General features: G+C 47.7%; 1 protein-coding gene across 2 annotated transcripts in view; it reads left to right on the forward strand.

Annotated features, from left to right (window-relative positions):
- Positions 1 to 17,222, forward strand: part of LOC306953785 (voltage-dependent N-type calcium channel subunit alpha-1B-like) — a gene marked incomplete at both ends in the record, with an annotated part of 257,528 nt that overhangs the window by 230,620 nt on the left and 9,686 nt on the right. The window contains 4 exons of one of the 2 annotated variants that reach the window (XM_079544765.1): positions 758 to 885; positions 5,250 to 5,346; positions 14,054 to 14,162; positions 15,975 to 16,082. In XM_079544765.1, coding sequence (XP_079400891.1) covers positions 758 to 885; positions 5,250 to 5,346; positions 14,054 to 14,162; positions 15,975 to 16,082 — 442 coding nt within the window. Of the gene's footprint in view, positions 1 to 757; positions 886 to 5,249; positions 5,347 to 7,038; positions 7,136 to 14,053; positions 14,163 to 15,974; positions 16,083 to 17,222 lie in introns of both variants that reach the window. The other variant, XM_079544766.1, reaches the window with a different exon arrangement.

The raw sequence follows: 17,222 nt of genomic DNA on the forward strand, positions 1-17,222 counted from the left end.
ACCAGTCTGTGCTGCAGAACCTCACTGCTGATAGAGATGCTGCCAAACTCTCCATGGTCAAGAGCCATGCAGACTTGCTGCACACGGTGGAGCTGGAACTGACTTGCAGAGGGCAGGGAGGACAACGTGGCCCCAAGAACCCAGTCCTGGCTTTGCCAGGTTCATTCTGAAGAGTGTATGAGCTTTTTGGTCTCTCTCAGGTTGTCAGTAACACGTCGTGGTGATGTGCTGGGTGGAGTTGTGTGGTTTGGGCTGATATCCAGAAAGAAGTGGCCCTACTGTGAGAATGGGAAAATCAGGTGCCTTGCTGTGCACCTGTAAGAAGGAAAGAAACGTTGCTCATCATAGTATTTTTTTCTCAATGTGTTAAAATCCACACAATTTCAGAAGTTCTCTGCTCAAGGGCCTGTAAGCAGCCAATCTGCTGCCTTTACAGTGGCCTCGTGCAAGCCTAAATCTTTCTGATGTGAGGCTGTGGGTTTCAGGTGGGGAGGGGGCTGACAACCCCAGCAAGAAGTCCTGAGGATACCTCTCACTTCCCCATCTACCTGCAGCACTTGGCTCTTGCAGTGAAAAGGACAGGGCAGGGCTGCTACCCTGCAAGCAAAAAGCAGCTCCTGGGGGAGATGTAGGCAATTCCTGGCCAACAACCACAGTGTTGGAATCGTGTGTCTTGCTGAGAAATTCATCACCCTCTTAACCTTCCTGCTTTTATTTTTCTATTCTGCCTAACTTCATAGCTGCTTCTTCTCTGCAGATGTTGAACCTGTTTGTGGCTGTAATCATGGACAACTTTGAATACTTGACAAGAGACTCCTCCATCCTTGGGCCCCATCATTTGGATGAGTTTGTTCGTGTCTGGGCTGAATACGACCCAGCTGCCTGGTATGTGTGCTCTTATACTTGCATGTGGAGAAAAGGATTTATTGCATACAGGTATCATATTTATGCACACAGCCTGTTCTGAATGTGAATGCAGCTCCAGAAAGAAAAATGTGTAAAAACTGAAGTAATGTGTGAGGTAAATGATCCATTTAAAATTCACTATGTATTGGAGATGAATTAATCTGATGTCATTACAAGAGAATTTCCGTTCAGTACACATGAGATAGACCCAAACCAACAACTCAGTAAAGCCAAACACAACCACTGTCACCCCATGCACATGTAAGGCCAAAAAATAATAGGATAAATTCAAGTAATCTTGGCCGAATGGCCAAGCAAAAACGATATTTAGCTTTTCCAAAAGCAGCTTTGATTGCCTTTGGTTCCTGCATCTCAGGCCAAAGATAAGCTGAACGTGCTGCCATTGCCAGTTTTTCTTGACTTGTGAAGCTAAGCCTCACTGCTCCTTAAGCAGGCAGCATTCCTATCCTAGCTGAGAAGCACGTGAGCAGCTTCACAAATCCTGTGCAGAGACATGGGGTCACACACAACCTTCAGGTTTGCAAGATGCTCTCTCTCCTTTGAAAGGAGATGACAAACTCCACTGCTTGGCTTCTGCTAATACAGTACTGTGGGCCCAGAATGGATCTTTTGCTTTCAGGCACCTGTAAGACAGCAGGGCGTGATGCAAAGCCTGTTAATATGAGGGTGCTGTTGCTGAAAGCAGGATTTTTAAATGGACATTTCTCATAGAACCCTATGTTTTGATCTTGGAAGCCTCCTTCTGATGACAGCATCATTGTAGAGGGAGATTTTGTTCTTATAAATAATATTTAAGTTTGGGGCATGCAGTTGAAACCTAAGACACGTGAAATAATAATAAGAAAATGCAGTAAGCCTGATTTTGAAAACATTTGAGATTTCGGTGAGCCTCTGATGAAATGTTTCTGATATGTGATCGTGGTAAAGAAGAAAATGCTTTTCTCCCAACTTGATGATGAAGTATTTGGTTTCACTGTTTTGTCTTTGCTTTTTCCCACCCTAAGATAACAGCTGGGGAAGCCAAACCCCTTTGCTTGGCAGCACAGCCCCTCAGGAGCAGCTCTGTGCTCTGGCAGACCCAGGAGCCACTGCTGCAGCCTTTTAAGGGATGGAGAAATACAGAGAGATAATTTGGGCTGGGGATCACTTCTAGAGCAAGACTGACTTGAATATTTTGTTATTCCCTTTGTCTGTGTAAAGCCACACGATAGTGCTGGTGACTGCCATTGTCATTTCGGGATGCTTTGAGTTACAGGTCACAACAGGTTCCTCAGTAATCTGCAGCTTGGGCATTTGCCTGCTGAGAAGCTTTTTTTTTTTCCGAACCCTGCTAATTTTGTTTCCATCTTCCTCCCCACAAGTTACACTGCAGAGAATCCCCTCTGCCTGTGCGAGGAAGCTGCCTGCAGCTCTTAAAACCTTTGCACTTCTTTGTTTCTCTTCAGTGGAGACAGATGCAGGCAGGGTTTGTATAATCAGGATCTGAAACTCCCTGCTAGGATGCAATTAAACCACTTGAAGATCTCGCTAAAATTGATTTAGACTAACTTTAAGTGTAAACCTACCCAAAATGACCTGTGTGTGATTTTTAACTAGCTCCAAGCCATCTATACAACAAGCCTGCACGTATGTGGCACAGCACATACTGGAAGCTTGTAATCTCTGAGCAGCTTTTCCTTACCACGTGCTCTGTAATACAGACATGTCCTTTGTGGGTATTTGGCAGGGAGTAAATAACTGTTTTTCTATTGCAAATCCAATCCTATCTCTTGCCACTCGGAAATCTCAGTGAGGCTGAGGAGTTGGGTGCGCCCCTTTTCGACTTACAAACAGCCTGATTATCATCCATGGGAGAAGTCACACACCGTGAGGGGGAATCATAAGTACCAGTGTAGTTTTTATTCATGTTTATATGTTCAGGAGCTTTCTGCCCATGAAAGTTTAAGGATTTTCTTGCACTGTTAACTCTGAGCACAGAGGTTATGTTTCGTGGGGCGTTCACCCATTCGCTTCTAGAGCTGCTAACACAAAATACGCCATAAATAAAGATCCTAATTCTGATTTTTTTTTTTTCCCTAATCTTGCTCCCATTTTGCTTTGGTGTGGAGCTGTTGATGTTGGCAGAGCAACTAGGGACAGAAATGCAAAGCAAGGGAAGCTGAGGCGTGGTACTCAAGCCTTGGTCCCGAAACGTGTGCATGTTCTGCCTTTTCCATGTGTGAATCGTTCCACTGAAATCATTTATGTTTTCACAGTGGGGCTGACATTTGCACAATGTAAGAGCGATCCCAAATCCATTTCTAGTTTAAGGCCAGAGCAAATCTTTTGAAGGTTTGGGCTGAACTCCGTTGTGGCCTTGGACTTTGTATCTCCCAATGGTGATCCAAGGATGGAGCTGAACAAACTGTCCCGTAAGGCGTTGCTCCCAGCAGGACAAAGCACCCACTTTTCAGCTGAGGATGCAGGGCTGTTGGGAATCCATTCTCTGTTTGTTCCCTTAGTTGGTCAAACTTGCTGGAAAAAAAGCTTCCAGCCAATTTGTCGGTGTCAACTCCCAGTATATTGTTATGATAAATAGTGACCATAGTACAATTTGCATGAAGGAAGAGTCCCAGGCTGTTAGCTTTTGCTTCCATCTTTGACTGTTTCATGCCTTCTCTCACAGTCTCCCCCTTGGCTGTCCCATGCAAAAGGAAATGATGGTGTTTGCCACCTTCTGTAGCTTGAGACCCTTGATGAAAGATGCTGGCTGGCAAAGAAGTGCAAATTTTGTAATATTTTTGTTCTGTAGGTAGCATTTTCAACGTGGACTTAACTGTGTGTGCACTGACATACCTATTTCTGATGTCAGAAACCCTTGGCTTCGTTATAACCTCCAACTTCCTTTAAAATTTTCCTGGAAAATATATTCCAAAGTGAAGTTAAAAAGTGCAGCTAGCAGCTGTTGTGAATGTGTGTGGCACCTGGGGGGTAAGTGTGGTAAAAGTGTTGGATTTAGGGGTAGCAGAGACCTCAGGCATCACAGAAAAGGAGAGAGCAGGAGAGCAAACGCACACGAGGTCTGAGGCTGTGAGTTAACCAGGATAGCACTGAACTGAAGGGTGAGCTGAGAAAGAGCATTTCCTTTATGTCTGAGATGCATTTCCTTTACATCTAAAGTATATGAAGTGAGAATTTCCTCCCTTATGCCCTGCTCCCCAGTGCACAGACCTTGGAGCTATTGGGAATGTTGGTCAGCCTTCCCATTCCTTATTCCTGAATGCTGGACAAGGGACAGCCAAGGAGGAGTCCCACTGACTCATGGAGAAAGCAGGGAAATGCTCCTGTGCATTTGCTACACACTGATTTGGCAAAACCCTTCTAAAATTGGGGTAAACTACTTGACTCGGTTAAACCAATGCACATTTTGTAACTACGATTAGGCCTGCAGCCAAGACATACACGGCCCTATTTGATCTGCTTCTAAATTAATATTTTGAGTTGATGGTGAAGGTTTTGAATAGATCTTAACTTTTCACATCCAAAAAAGCAGTAATATTGAAGGAGCATTTCCAAAATATTCCAGTCTTCTTCATATGATGTACAGAAATAAACACGGTGAAGCCACATCATCTCATTTTCCTTTAGAGGTCGTTCTTTCGCACATGATTTGGTTACGTGCAGAAGATTAAGAAATCTAATCCTACTGTCAAATTGGCTGAAAGTATTGTTGTGAGTTAATTAGATCGACCGTGAAGCTGCCTCAGGGCATCTGATTTCACCTTGTGGTGATGAAGACTCCATTTTCCCAGTGCTGGTGGACCTTGAGGTGCAGTTTCTCTCTCTCCAGCACGTTGCTTACTGTCCACACAGCAAGCTGAGGCTATGCAGGTAATAGCAGCGGGAGGTGGAGGTTCCCAAGCTCTGTTGAACCTGCTCATCCAAATCCCAGTGATAATCCATTAAGTAAACCATTGGTGTGCTGCAGGCCCTGGTTTTACTGCTCAGTGCTTGGGCAGTGGGTAGGTGCCTTCTGTAGGCAGATGCTCAGGCATCGAGAGGTGAAACACAGTGATGCTGGAAAGTGAATGCGATGGATGGGAAGTCTGCCTTATGACACGGAAGGTTTTGTGAAAGAAATATGATAATGAAGCTTTTATTGAGCAGCAGGAAGCACTCTGTCTCTCCATCTGTGTTAAAGTCACTTCTTCATCACAAGTTCAGTTGTTATCAGGCTAACTTTGCTTTTCAGCGTGGTTTGTCCTTCCAACCTCTTTTGTTTGCAAGGGAAAGGCTGATTCCCCATGTTTTTGCTGTCATAACTTCTGATGTTTTCTTTCCAGTTGCCGGATTCATTATAAGGATATGTACAATTTGTTACGTGTAATTGCTCCACCCCTGGGCTTAGGAAAGAAGTGCCCTCATAGGGTGGCCTACAAGGTTTGCAACTTCAGAGACTCCCTCCAGCATTTTCAGTTCTGTTTTTATTTCTTTTTTTTTGTTTTTACCCCCAAGTGCAAATGCGAACGGTACAGAAAGGAAACTGTAACGTAACAAAACTTGGTTGCCTGACCAAGGAATGATTGATGGACTGCCTCCTCGCTCCTCCGTGCATCTCATCCCTGCCCCATCCCTTCCCACACCCAGCTGGCTGGGGCCAGGCAGCCTTATGAGACAGCCAACCCTCGAGCTTGCATCATGCAGAGGCTGGGTGGGAAGTGTTAGGGAAAAGCAGCACAGTGTCTAAGTGCCTCACTTTACATCTATATGCCAGAGAGAGATACTATCCCAGGATTTCTGGGGAGCAGCAAGATTTTTGGGGGCTTTGCAGTGTTGTCCCTCTAGTTGAGTGACTCAGGTTTGAACCTTTCCTTTTCCTGAGCTGGAAGGGCATTTAGGAATGGGCTGGTTGACCAGGCAGGGGAGAGATGAAGGGATGAGCTTTGAGTCCACCTGACTGCAAGAGCCAGAGGTTGCCTTGGGAGCAGCAACACTCGTGCCTCTGAGTTATGTTAGATACAGCAGGGAACCTCTTGAAGGTGTGCAACGCTTGGGAGCGAAGGTGGAGAGCAGAGGATGGGCACTGCCAAGAATTCAGAGGCGCCGAGCCCTCTGCCAGGAGCAGAGGAGGGAAGCCGGGGGGAAATCATTGGCTGCAATTACAATTTCTGTCTCTCATCAGCTTCCAGATTAACTCTGGGCTATGAAGCCGGAGAGGTATGTTAAATGCTTTAGTCACTAAGGACAGGAATAGATGGGTTTGGCAGGGTAAGTTCTCTCGTCCGCCTACTCCTACATCAGTGCAGGATTTGAGACATGTGTCAGGGCAGCAGGCTGGCATGCAGTGCCTGCTTCTGCAACTGTCCTTGAAGGGCTTCCGTGACACACAGGGCAACCAGTCGGTGGTGAAGGCAGGCAGTGGGTGTTGGTCTGAGGAGAGAGGGACCCATGCAATGCAAGGCAGAAACAAATCCACTTTCCACCACCATCCTGCAGGTTGGGTGCTGGGCTCTGGTTTTGCCGACCCCACATTCAGTCTGGCTGAAGATCTGCAGACTTGCACCTTTGACTTAGAGCAGTCCTTGTCTGTGCCCCTGAGCAAATTAGGAGTTTTAGGATTAGAAATAGCTATTTCTTCTCTGGCAGTTTACAGGCTAACCTGAAACCCAGCTCTTCATTTGCTGAGGGAAAGCCCCCTGTCCCATAACTCTGCCTACCAGCTGTCCCTGGCATGGTGATCACAGCCTCTTGGACCTGTTTGGGGAGCAGGCAGAGGAAGCACACCTCTGCCCCCAAAACCCAAACCCAAGCCCTCCCTCCCAAATGAGACCTCAATCATTCCCAGCTGCAGGGGATGTGGAGCTTCCCCATGGCAGGAGGAGACGTTGGGTGCAGAACCACAAGAATGGAAGTGGAGAACCTTTGATTGACCCACCTCTTTCTTTGGTTTTGTTTTCCTGAGAAATCTGATTAACCGGATCTCTGTTTTCTTGTCTGTTTTTCCCCTTTCTCTCTCCTCCTCATTTGCTCCGTTGTGTTGCCCTCCCCTTTCCCCACCTCCCTTTTTCCCCGTCCTGCTCTGCTTTGATTTCCGTCTCCTCTCGCTTTTGCCTCTCTCCCTCTGACTCCAAGCGGGCGCATCAGTTACACAGACATGTATGAGATGCTGAGACACATGTCCCCACCTCTAGGCCTTGGAAAGAAATGCCCTGCTCGTGTTGCCTATAAGGTAGACCACCCCAGCAGCTCCTGCCAACCCACCAGCTTTTTGTGCCGTGGCTGCAGCGGGTGCCATTTCTGTGACGTTAGTGTTGTTCCTGGGCTCCTTCTGAGTGCTCTCTCTGCTTCCCGAGCAGACTGGATTTTGGATCTGCTGCTTTTTCTTTTTCTTTTTCTTTTTTTTTTTTTTTTGGTAACCATTTTTTTGGTCTTTGAAACGGTGGCACGTCAGTTTGTCTTTCAGTATGTCTCTGCTATTTCTATCAGTGTTTCTCTCTCTCTCATTCTGCTTCCATTTAGGCTACTCTGGGGAGGGTGCTAATGAGTAAATTACCCTGCCACTACAATCCCCATTTGTCTTTCCACTGCTCTCACTAGCCCATCAGTACGATGGTGGTTTTCCCCCCTCTAAATTAGATTGGTGTAATTAGAGTAGGCAGTGCTGTAGGAGTTTGCGAGCTATTAAACAGAGGCAACGCCAGAAGGGCTCCTTAAATACCCTCATGAAAGAAATTATTTTAATGCAGAGCATTTAAGATGGTGAGATGAAGAAATCACTCAAACTGATTGTTGATTCTGAAAAACTTTTTAATTGAACCGCAGGAAGGCATTACAGCCGAAGGGCTGCTTGCCAGCTGCTGCCTTGATGAGCACAGTGGTAATTCAGACACAAACAGGGCCAGCTCCTCAGGATCTTTTAACACCAAACTTCACCATTTATTTCAGAAGAGGTCTGCCATAAGCACCCAGAATTGCACAGCTCAGCTCAGTGTGTCCATGAAACTCAACGGGGTTGTTGGGTCTTTTTTGTTGTTGACCTCATTTTGGGTACCACCAAGCCTCATTCTCACCCCTCGCCATGCTGGGTGCAGTGGGACGCAGTGGATTCAGATCACAACGTCCCTCCCAAAGATGCTGGGTTTTTTTTTTTTCTTTCTGTTGAGCTTTTATGAAAGCCAGGTTTCGGAACTTTAATTAAGCCAAAAAACCCAGGCCTGCCAGGACACGTAGCAGCAGAAAGAGGTTCAGATATGGCTTTCTGCAAGATCCTTCCTCCGTGTTTTGGGATATGAAGAGCAAAAGTGAGCAGAACCTTAAAACTAGGCAGTTAGGTATCTTTTCCATACTCATTTTTGACGAGTTTGATGGTATAATAGAAGCTGTTTAAAGGAGCACTTCTGTTTGAACAACTCGTCACCACCTTACCATGAATCCACTCAAGAAACCCGGCTGCCTTAATGCCCTCCTAGCTATTTCAGATGGATACCCACACAGTTAAATACTTCTGCAAAGGTACCAATTATGCACAGAAACCCCAAAGCTTTTAGAGCAATCGGTGGCTCCTTTTAGCACCTCTGAGTTCCCGTTGGCTTCACAGGGAGCAGGCACTGCTGGGAGCTGGAGATGTTGCAGCTCTGAGGTCACACACGTGTGCCAGAAGCGTAAAGCTGTCACTTTTTCCCCCCTTCCCCTCCAAACCTTTAAAAGGAAGGGAGGAAAAAAAAGAATATATAAATAACACGTATTAAAATAAGCATTTTAAACAAGGCTTTTGGCTGATTTCCATAGTGAGGAGTCTCTGTGTCTCTCTGTGATGGCTCTCAGCTGCTGCAGAGGAACTCCCTAGGTGCAGGCACTGCAGCTGTGCCTTCCCAAATCTGTCCTTTCCTTCTGAGTTAGCTGGTCTCTGGTTTAATTGGTCTTTACAGAGAAAATTCACAGAAGCTAGGTACACACGGATGGTTTGTTTTTAAGATATATGTATGTATATATATGTATATGTATATATACATATATATATAAAGAGCTGTTTAATTTTTACCTATCTACTTAGAAACCTCTAGAAAGTGCCTATGTGTGGCTGAACCAGAAGCAGAGAGGGGTTCCCACTGAACAGCCCAAACCTCAACTAGGTTGTACATCAGGTTTCTGAGTTTGAGGGCAATGTGATTCATTTGGTCCCTTATCACAGAGCCACAAACCACAGCAGTACGAAGCCGAGACCAGTTCTGAACTTTTCCCATGGTCTCTGCATCATTTCTGCTCCCTCCCTCTCCACGAGACAATATAGATTTTTTTAAAACTTCCTCTTCTGTCTGGCAAAAGCCCTTTTGACCCACACCTCCATCCTTTTCCTTTCCATATATATAATTTTTCCCAGTCCTCTCCATTTGTAAAGGCTTTGTGTGCTTTTTCCCCAGTCGTCACCCTTCTCAGTATGTCTGTGTTTGTTTCGTTTGGGTTTTCTCCTCCTTGCAGCCCTGTTGGCTGCTGTCCTTCCTCTCTGTTGCTTTCTGGTTCCCCTTTCTCAGCTGTCCTCTTGGGTTTGTGTGCCCAGCCTTGGCCAGAGCTTGCTGTGCATGTGGGGTCCTGGGGCACCAGGAGAGCTCTATCCTGCAGCCAGGGTGGGGGAAATGGGAAATGATTTTAAAATGCATTTTAAAATCTCTTCTATCTGGTTAAACGAAAAAAAAAGGGGAGAAAATCACTTTGACTTCACTCTAGTGCCTTGAGATTGGATCTCTGGCCCATTGGCTGGTTGGGGTTGCTTGGTTTTACTCAGTTTGGGAACTCTTGGGTACATTTACTCTCATTTATTGAGACTTGGAGGCCCCTTATCATCAGCTTGTCTACGGTGAGGGGTCCTCAGTTTCCAAATGCTATTCACCAGTAGCAATATTTTCAGCGGGCATCTGCGTGCTTCGTGGCTGTTGGCCTCCCTCCACTGGAGGAAACATCGTGGGGAAGTGAGTGCCTGTTGCACAGAGACGTGGCAGGACACCTGAGGAGTGCAAATCCTTGGAGGTTGTCAAGAAACATGGAGATGTGGCACTGAGGGACGTAGTTTAGTGGGCATGTTGGGGTTGGTAGTCGGACTGGATGATCATAGTGGACTTTTCCAGCCTTAATGATTCCATGATTTTAAGTCCCAGCTACGCACGCTGACCTGCAGGAAGGACTCCTTCCATGCAAGGAGCTGCCACATTGCTTGGCCATGCTGTGCATCACAGGGAGGGTCTGTAAAATGGGTGCTGGAAATGCCTGTGCTGCTGCTGTAATTCTGTGCAGTGTGACAGGACTTCTCCATGCAGCGGTCTGGCCGTGTGCTAGGGCAGGGTCAGTGTTCATAGAAGCATAGACTCATAGAGTGGTTGGGTTAGAAGGGACCTTGCAGCCTGCTCCAGCACCCCACCATGAGCAGGGATATCTCCCACCAGCTCAGGCTGCCCAGGGCCCATCCAGCCTGGCCTTGAGCATCTCCAGGGATGGGGCACCCACAGTCTCCCTGAGAAACTATTCCACCATACTCACGGTGAAGAATTTTTCCCCTATACCTAAATCCACCCTTGCCATCGAAGGGAGGAAGGCTTGGGCAGCCTCTCTGAAGATGAGAGAAGAGTTAAAGCAGAGCAGAATAATTACAACTAGGTCGGAGTGAATTATTCATAGCAAATAATTTATTCACCAAATTCAGCCTCGTTTTCTGCAAGCAGTGCTCCATTGTCCTGAATTCATTCACATTTGAAAATTATTCCCAGAGCAGTTCTTGTCCCAGAGGCTGCTCAGGAGCTGCTGATGAGGTGTTCTTAATAATTAAAATCCATCAGGGTGCCAGCTGTTTTCCCAGCTCTTCTTTCTGCCAATACTTGGGCAAATGTTTGAGCCCGAGCTCAGTGCTCACTTTCTGGGTCACACTGGGAACCAGCAAAAGATTTCAGCCTCACCCAGGTGCTGCTTTACCCTCGCCTGGATTTTGACACCAGCATGAATTTCCCCATTTCTGCAGCACGTTCACTGTCTGTGTGAACACTGCCCCAGAAGCCTCCAGGCAGAAGACACTCAGAAACCAAACTCTGAGCAGGCACAAATTCTGCCAACTCCACCTGATGCAAAGCTCTGGTTCCTTGTTGCCCGTGTCTTTGTATATTTGCAGTGAAATCTCTGCTGGTGCTGGAAGATGCCTGCACCCCTCTGACCATACAAGCAACTGCAGCAAAAAGCATCACCTACTGTAACCCAGCTGTAATCAGTTACCATTTGTTATCGCTCTCCTTTTTGTGGTACACAAAGTTAATTAGGAGACTCTGGAGACAATATTGCAGCTCCTCCCTCGGGGACCTTTTCCTACAGAAACATAATGAGATCCCCCATGCCAGCTCCCTTTGCATCCCTCCCAAACCTTCTGATTAAATCCCAGAGCTGGAGATGGGTCCCAAAGCATGCGCTGGGAAAAGAAACAGGGACTCCAGCTGCTGCTGCTACTCCTCCTTAGATGCTATTGGACATGGGAGACAAAAGGAGGAAGAGGAGCAGCATGGGAAGCACCGTCCTGCCAGGTCTGCATTGGTTTTGTCTTTTTCACTGCCCCGAATTAATTCACCTGAACAGCCCTTGATTGTGGCCATCAATTCCCGTAGCAACCCAGAGCAGTGTAAACTTCCCTGCCATCCCCATCAGTATGCTCATATGGGGTCCTTCTGGGGTCTAGAAAAAGGGAAAGCAGGGAGATGAGAGGGCTGTGATTTGGGAACGCTTCCAGGCGGCCGTTCTCAGCAGTCCCACCCAGTGCTGCCTTGGGTGCAGGTATTTTGTTCAGCAAAGCAAGTGTGCGGTTGCACACGCAAGCTTGAACCTCCTTTCTACCTCTTGAAAACCTCCCTTTAAATCACAGAATCATAGAATGCCCTGGGTTGCAAAGGAGCACAGTGCTCATCCAGTTCCAACCCCCTGCTGTGTGCAGGTCACCAACCAGCAGCCCAGGCTGCCCAGAGCCACATCCAGCCTGGCCTTGAATGCCTGCAGGGATGGGGCATCCACAGCCTCCTTGGGCAACCTGTGCCAGTGCCTCACCACCCTCTGAGTGAAAATCTTCCTCCTAACATTACTAATATCCCTCCTGAATACAATTGAGGAGGAAAGACCTTCATGCAGCCTTGCTGTGCTCTGCCTCCACACTTCTGGGGAATTCAGTCTGGGAAACTGGGGGAGAGGACTGGGATGTTGCAGTCCCACAATAGGTTTTTAGTGCTGGTTTGTGTGAGGATAGAGCTCTCCTGGAGGGATTATTTCTCATCTGCTTGTTCCTCTCTGCCATGCATCTTCTTTCACTCTCCAGCTCTTTATTCTGTCTGTCCCACTGCGGCAGGATGTGATGGGACTGCTGGTCTCTGGGCTCACAGTCATGCAGAAATCTTGTGCTACCTTTTTGTGCACTGAGGGGAAAGTCTGAATTAAAATGCTTATTCATTGGAGATAAGTGAAAAGAGAAAACGGTTGTGGCTTTGCCAGCATTTGCTTCTGTCACTGAGTTACAAAGGGAGGGGAGTCTTGGCTTTGATTTCACTTTCTCAGGGGCTTGTCAGACACGACTGATAACCTCTGGGCACGCTTTAAGAGCTCTTTGAGATTGCAGTGGTTCGTCTCAGCCTTCAGGAGACAGGGTCAGTTGCTACATGAGTCCTCTGTGCACCGTGCCATGAAATCCGAAGATGCGTAATAAGATAAAAAGGGGGGAGGATGGGTCTCAGCTCTGCCAAACATCAGCTTGCTTGACAAGCAGACTTTTTTCACCTAATTAATGCCCCGTGCCCATCAGCACCAGCAGCACAATGCCTGCGTGTTGGTGATTTCTCAAGCTGCCCTCGGTGTTGCGCGGTGTCGTGGCACGCAGGGCAGGCGCTGCGCTCTCCCGTGCGCCTGTGCTCAGTGCTGCGGCAGCACGGCGGCTGGTGCTGAACAAAGAGAGGGTTCTGCAACACTGATAGGGATCAAAGCCACAGCCTAAGCAGCTTTTGGGCTTGGATGAAATTCCCTCCCAAGCGAGGGGCCCCGGCCAGGCTCCTGCTTGGCTTACAGCGAAGATTAATTCTCGGTGACTTCCTCGGGGCGCAGGAGCAATCTGGGAGCGGAAACACCGGGGCTGCTTTGATAAGGCTCCGAGCGAGGCTCAGCAGCTTTTGAAAGCTGAGGAGCTGAGAAACGAGGAGATTGCCAAAGGAGAAGAAATCCAACCTTTAAATGCATTGCTAAGGTTATCGGAGAATGCTTCCACTCGTCTGCGTTTCCACACTCAGACGCCAGATGTTAAGGGAGCCACAGCCTCTGAAGCACTGTGCTCAGGTCTGTACTGCATATAGGAGGGATGATTTTGTCCCATCAGAGCTGGTCCTGATTGCTGGTGGGGAAGGAGATGCCACCAGGTCTAAAGATCTTGGAAGATGCGTGCAGATTCTGGGGGACTGTTCCATGTGCAGACTGAAAGAATGTGGGAGAAGGAGATTAGAGTCCTGCTCTCACCCACTCAGTTCCTTCCCCTAAGGGTAAGACCTGGATGGAGCTGTGTAGCTCATTGACTGGAGATCTTCACAGCTCTTGGAATGCTCATAGGTAAAGGAGGTCCAAGATCGAACCCAAGAGTCTCCAAAAAAATGAACATTCTATCCTTTTACATATTAGCAGCCAGACCCAAACTGGGCCAAACCACAAAGCTCATTAGCCCTGTATGCCCCAAATGTGCTTCAGGCTGTGTGCAAAAAGCATCATCATGGGAGCGCTCCAAGGTCTGCAGAGCTGCTTGTCCAGAGGTTGCAGGTAGGACTGTAGATGAAGACCATCAGGAGCAGAGTGATAGGCTCTGAAATGGGATGAGGATATTCAGACCAGCTTCTTTTGGAAGGAATCTCCATATAGCGTTGCAGTACAAATGCTGGCGATCCATCGCAGCCAACAACAGCAGCTCAGCCCTGCTCCAGGAAAGGAGCTGCCAGCTGCATGGAGTTGATGTCTGAGCTCAGTGCACAAAAGGTTAACACAAGGAGAAGGGCTCATGTTTGCAATGGGGCTATTAATAGGGGCTCTCAGGAGGGAAGGGGAGGGGTAGGGGGAGAAATGCTGACCAAAGCTGACAGTGCCCATTTTCCTCCCGCAGCGCCTGGTGAGGATGAACATGCCCATCTCACCCGAGGATCTGACAGTCCACTTCACCTCCACGCTGATGGCCCTGATCCGCACTGCTCTGGAAATCAAGCTTGCCTCAGGTGAGAGGAAGGGAATGACAGCTGCATGGCTTGAACCCCAGCTTGCCTGCTGCTCTGCAGTCCTGAAACCACAGCAGTGCCAAGCCAGGTGGAAATCCCATTTTCATTCTGTACACCCAAAATATGAGAGAGCTCCAGGGACAGGCAGCAGAGGGGAGTCCTGAGCCCTGTTGTGCCTTTGGTCAGCCGTATCCTGGTTTAGGAGATGTGCAGAGCTTTGGCCATCCCAGCTCAGCTGGGAGCCCCATGCATGCCCTGTAATAGACACAAGTTTCTGCACCTCACTTTGTGATTATTCCAGCATGAGGGAGAAAAAAAAAAACAACAGTGTTACTGTCTGCTTGTGGTGAGGCAGTGACTCAGAGCACTCCGAGCTGCCCTGAGATAAAATGTTGTTATTTAAGTGCTTACTCAGGCATATACTTCACTTCCCAATTAAACACTGCAAGGTAGTAAAACACACCAGCCTTTTCTATGGGTCGTTACGCTGTTTAATCAGGCTGGCTGGGGTCACAGTCAAGGCACAATGGGCCAAAGCACTGTTTTACCTAATTTAGAGGCTAACAGGAGGCAACAGTGCTCTTGTGAGCAAAGGGCAGGGCTGGGTTAGAATGCTGTGCTTTTCCTTAGGCCAGCCTTTCCACCTCTCTGCATTAATTGCCTTCCTAGTCTGTTACTGAAACTTCATCTTTGATGCTTTGGCAATGCTAGAAGAACACAAAAACTCTGAGGTTCCAGAAGGACTCCCCTAATTATGCTCATATTTAAGGATGCATTTAAGACTCTCTGGGATTTTAGGGCCAACACCTTATTTTAGTAATAAAATCTGGACAAAGCCACTGAAGCCCTGAGAGTTTGCCTTATTTTAGGGTTCTAGTTGGCTGTCAGCAGCGTAATTCATGCAGGCTTTTTCAGTTGCAAAAGTCCCCCCTTTCTAATTTTTAACCATGCACCATAGAGAAAGCAGAGAACCAGCCTGGCTGATAGTGCAGGCATTGCTCAGAGGCCTCTATCTGCTGCAGGTTGTGAGTTCTCGACCTGTTCTGTTGCTGCGTTGCTTGGTTTGAATAGGTTTCATGTGCTGCATTTAATTGAGTCTTTAGTAAGGCTAACAGGCCCTTAATAAACCCTCCCTAATGAGACTGAGTGTGGGAGTTCAGACTGCCATGTAGCAGAGCACCCAGAGCCTCCTCCCATTACTTTCCTCTTAGAAAAATAATCTCTGTCATTCAGATGAACTACTTAATTGCCTGCTGTGTGGTGCATTCAGCTGGGAGCTGGCCTGTTGGCTTACATATACTTTAATCACTTTCCACTTGTGTACTGAGACCTCACTTTGGCCGTTTGAATAATGCTGCAGTGTTCAGCTCCTCCTGGTTTACGCTGCTCCGTGGCTCCCGTTTGATGCTGTTGATACAGCACAGTGCTTTGAGAGTTTGCTTACGTCCCACTGCCAAACAGCTCAGGAAGGACTGCTGCTGGGGAGGGCTTCTAATCATCGCTGACCTCCTTTGCATCACACCCTGCAGGTGCTGCTGCTTTCTGCTGATGGAACTTGGGCAGCACATGCAATCAGGTAGAAGAGGCTGGGGCTGAAGTTTAAGCCTTAGGTGACAGCACAGGCCAGCAGGCTGGGGCTGGCCCTGCTGAGCTCACACGCTGTAGTCGTGTTCTGTAGTTTCCTGCTGCATCTGGTTCTGGTTTGGTGCTGTCGAGGAAGGAGAGTGGGGGATGTGTTTTCTGTGCTTGCTGTGCTGAACGAATGAGGGTTTTCACTCGTGTGCCTTCTTGTTTCCTCTCCCTTTTTTTCAGGGGGTGTTAAGCAGCACCAGTGTGATGCTGAGCTGAGAAAGGAGATCTCTCTGGTTTGGCCCAACCTGTCCCAGAAGACACTGGATTTGCTGGTGCCTCCTCACAAACGTAAGCACCCAGTCCTCCAAGAAGCCTGGCATGGGTTTTCCCCCCTTCATGCCTGCTTTGTCCCGAGCCTTAACCAGGTACTCAGTTCATATGCGCAGGATGCAGCAAAGAAACCCAGTGTAGATCAGCTTGCAGGTGTTGCTGATCACAGAGGTATTGAAACAGGCTGCCAGGGGAAGTGATGGAGCCCCCTTCCCTGGAGTTTTTCAGAAAACATAGAGATGTGGCACTTAGAGAACGTGATCAGTGGGCATGGTGGGGTGGGTTGGTGGTTGGTCTTGGTGATCTTTTCCAACCTTAATGATTCTGTGACCACCTAAGGAGCAGGTAAGCTGAGGTCAAATTTAGGCCTGCATTTCCTTAACGTTACAGTAGGTTTCACGTCCTTAGAAAAAGCACCATGCTGAGAAGAGACCAATGCTGTGTGGCTTCTTTCAGACGTTGTTCCTAGCTTTTGTTTGCCTCCAGCTTGTGCCTCAAAGGGCAGGAGAGCAATTTTTGCCATCTGGGTTCAGTCTGCTGCAGAAAACCAGGAGAAGAAAATTAAAAGTTTGCTGAGAACTTACGGAATCAAAAGTGAGGTATCTTGGAACCTTGTGCTGCTCAATGATATCCCAGGAGAAAGTGCTGAGAAAGTGGAAAGCTTGCCATTATCTTGATTGGCCAAAGCAAGGGCTCGGATTCCTGATTAATGAGAAACAGTGCAGAGCAATAAAGGCAAAGTTAATTAAGACAGATGAGGGAACTGAGGAGGTGCAGATCAGTGGGTAGCAACTACGGAATTCTTTTCCTCCTCACTTCTCATGGTGCCTTTGTGTCTTTTAACTCCTTTTTGTTCAGCTGCTGGGTAGGGAAAGGAGGGGAGAAGAGCTGGGAGGGTGAAAAAGACATCTGGAAAAATGAAATACTTTGAGATGTACGTTAGCCTGCTATGCCCCGGTTGACTATAATTCACAGAAAAGGCTCTTTTGTTGATAAAAAGTTTGCTGCTGATCTGGTATTAATGTAGTGGTTCTTTGTTGGCAGTGCTGACAGTGCCATGGAGTTTCTCTGCCTGATTCTTTTCCACCCAGCCTCTGTCAATGTTTGCCATTGGGAGTTAGGGGCGAGGGGCCGCCCTCCTCAGACGTTAAGGCAGCA

Source organism: Tetrao urogallus (genome assembly GCF_951394365.1).
Source record: "Tetrao urogallus genome assembly, chromosome: 19".
Lineage (NCBI taxonomy): Eukaryota > Metazoa > Chordata > Aves > Galliformes > Phasianidae > Tetrao > Tetrao urogallus.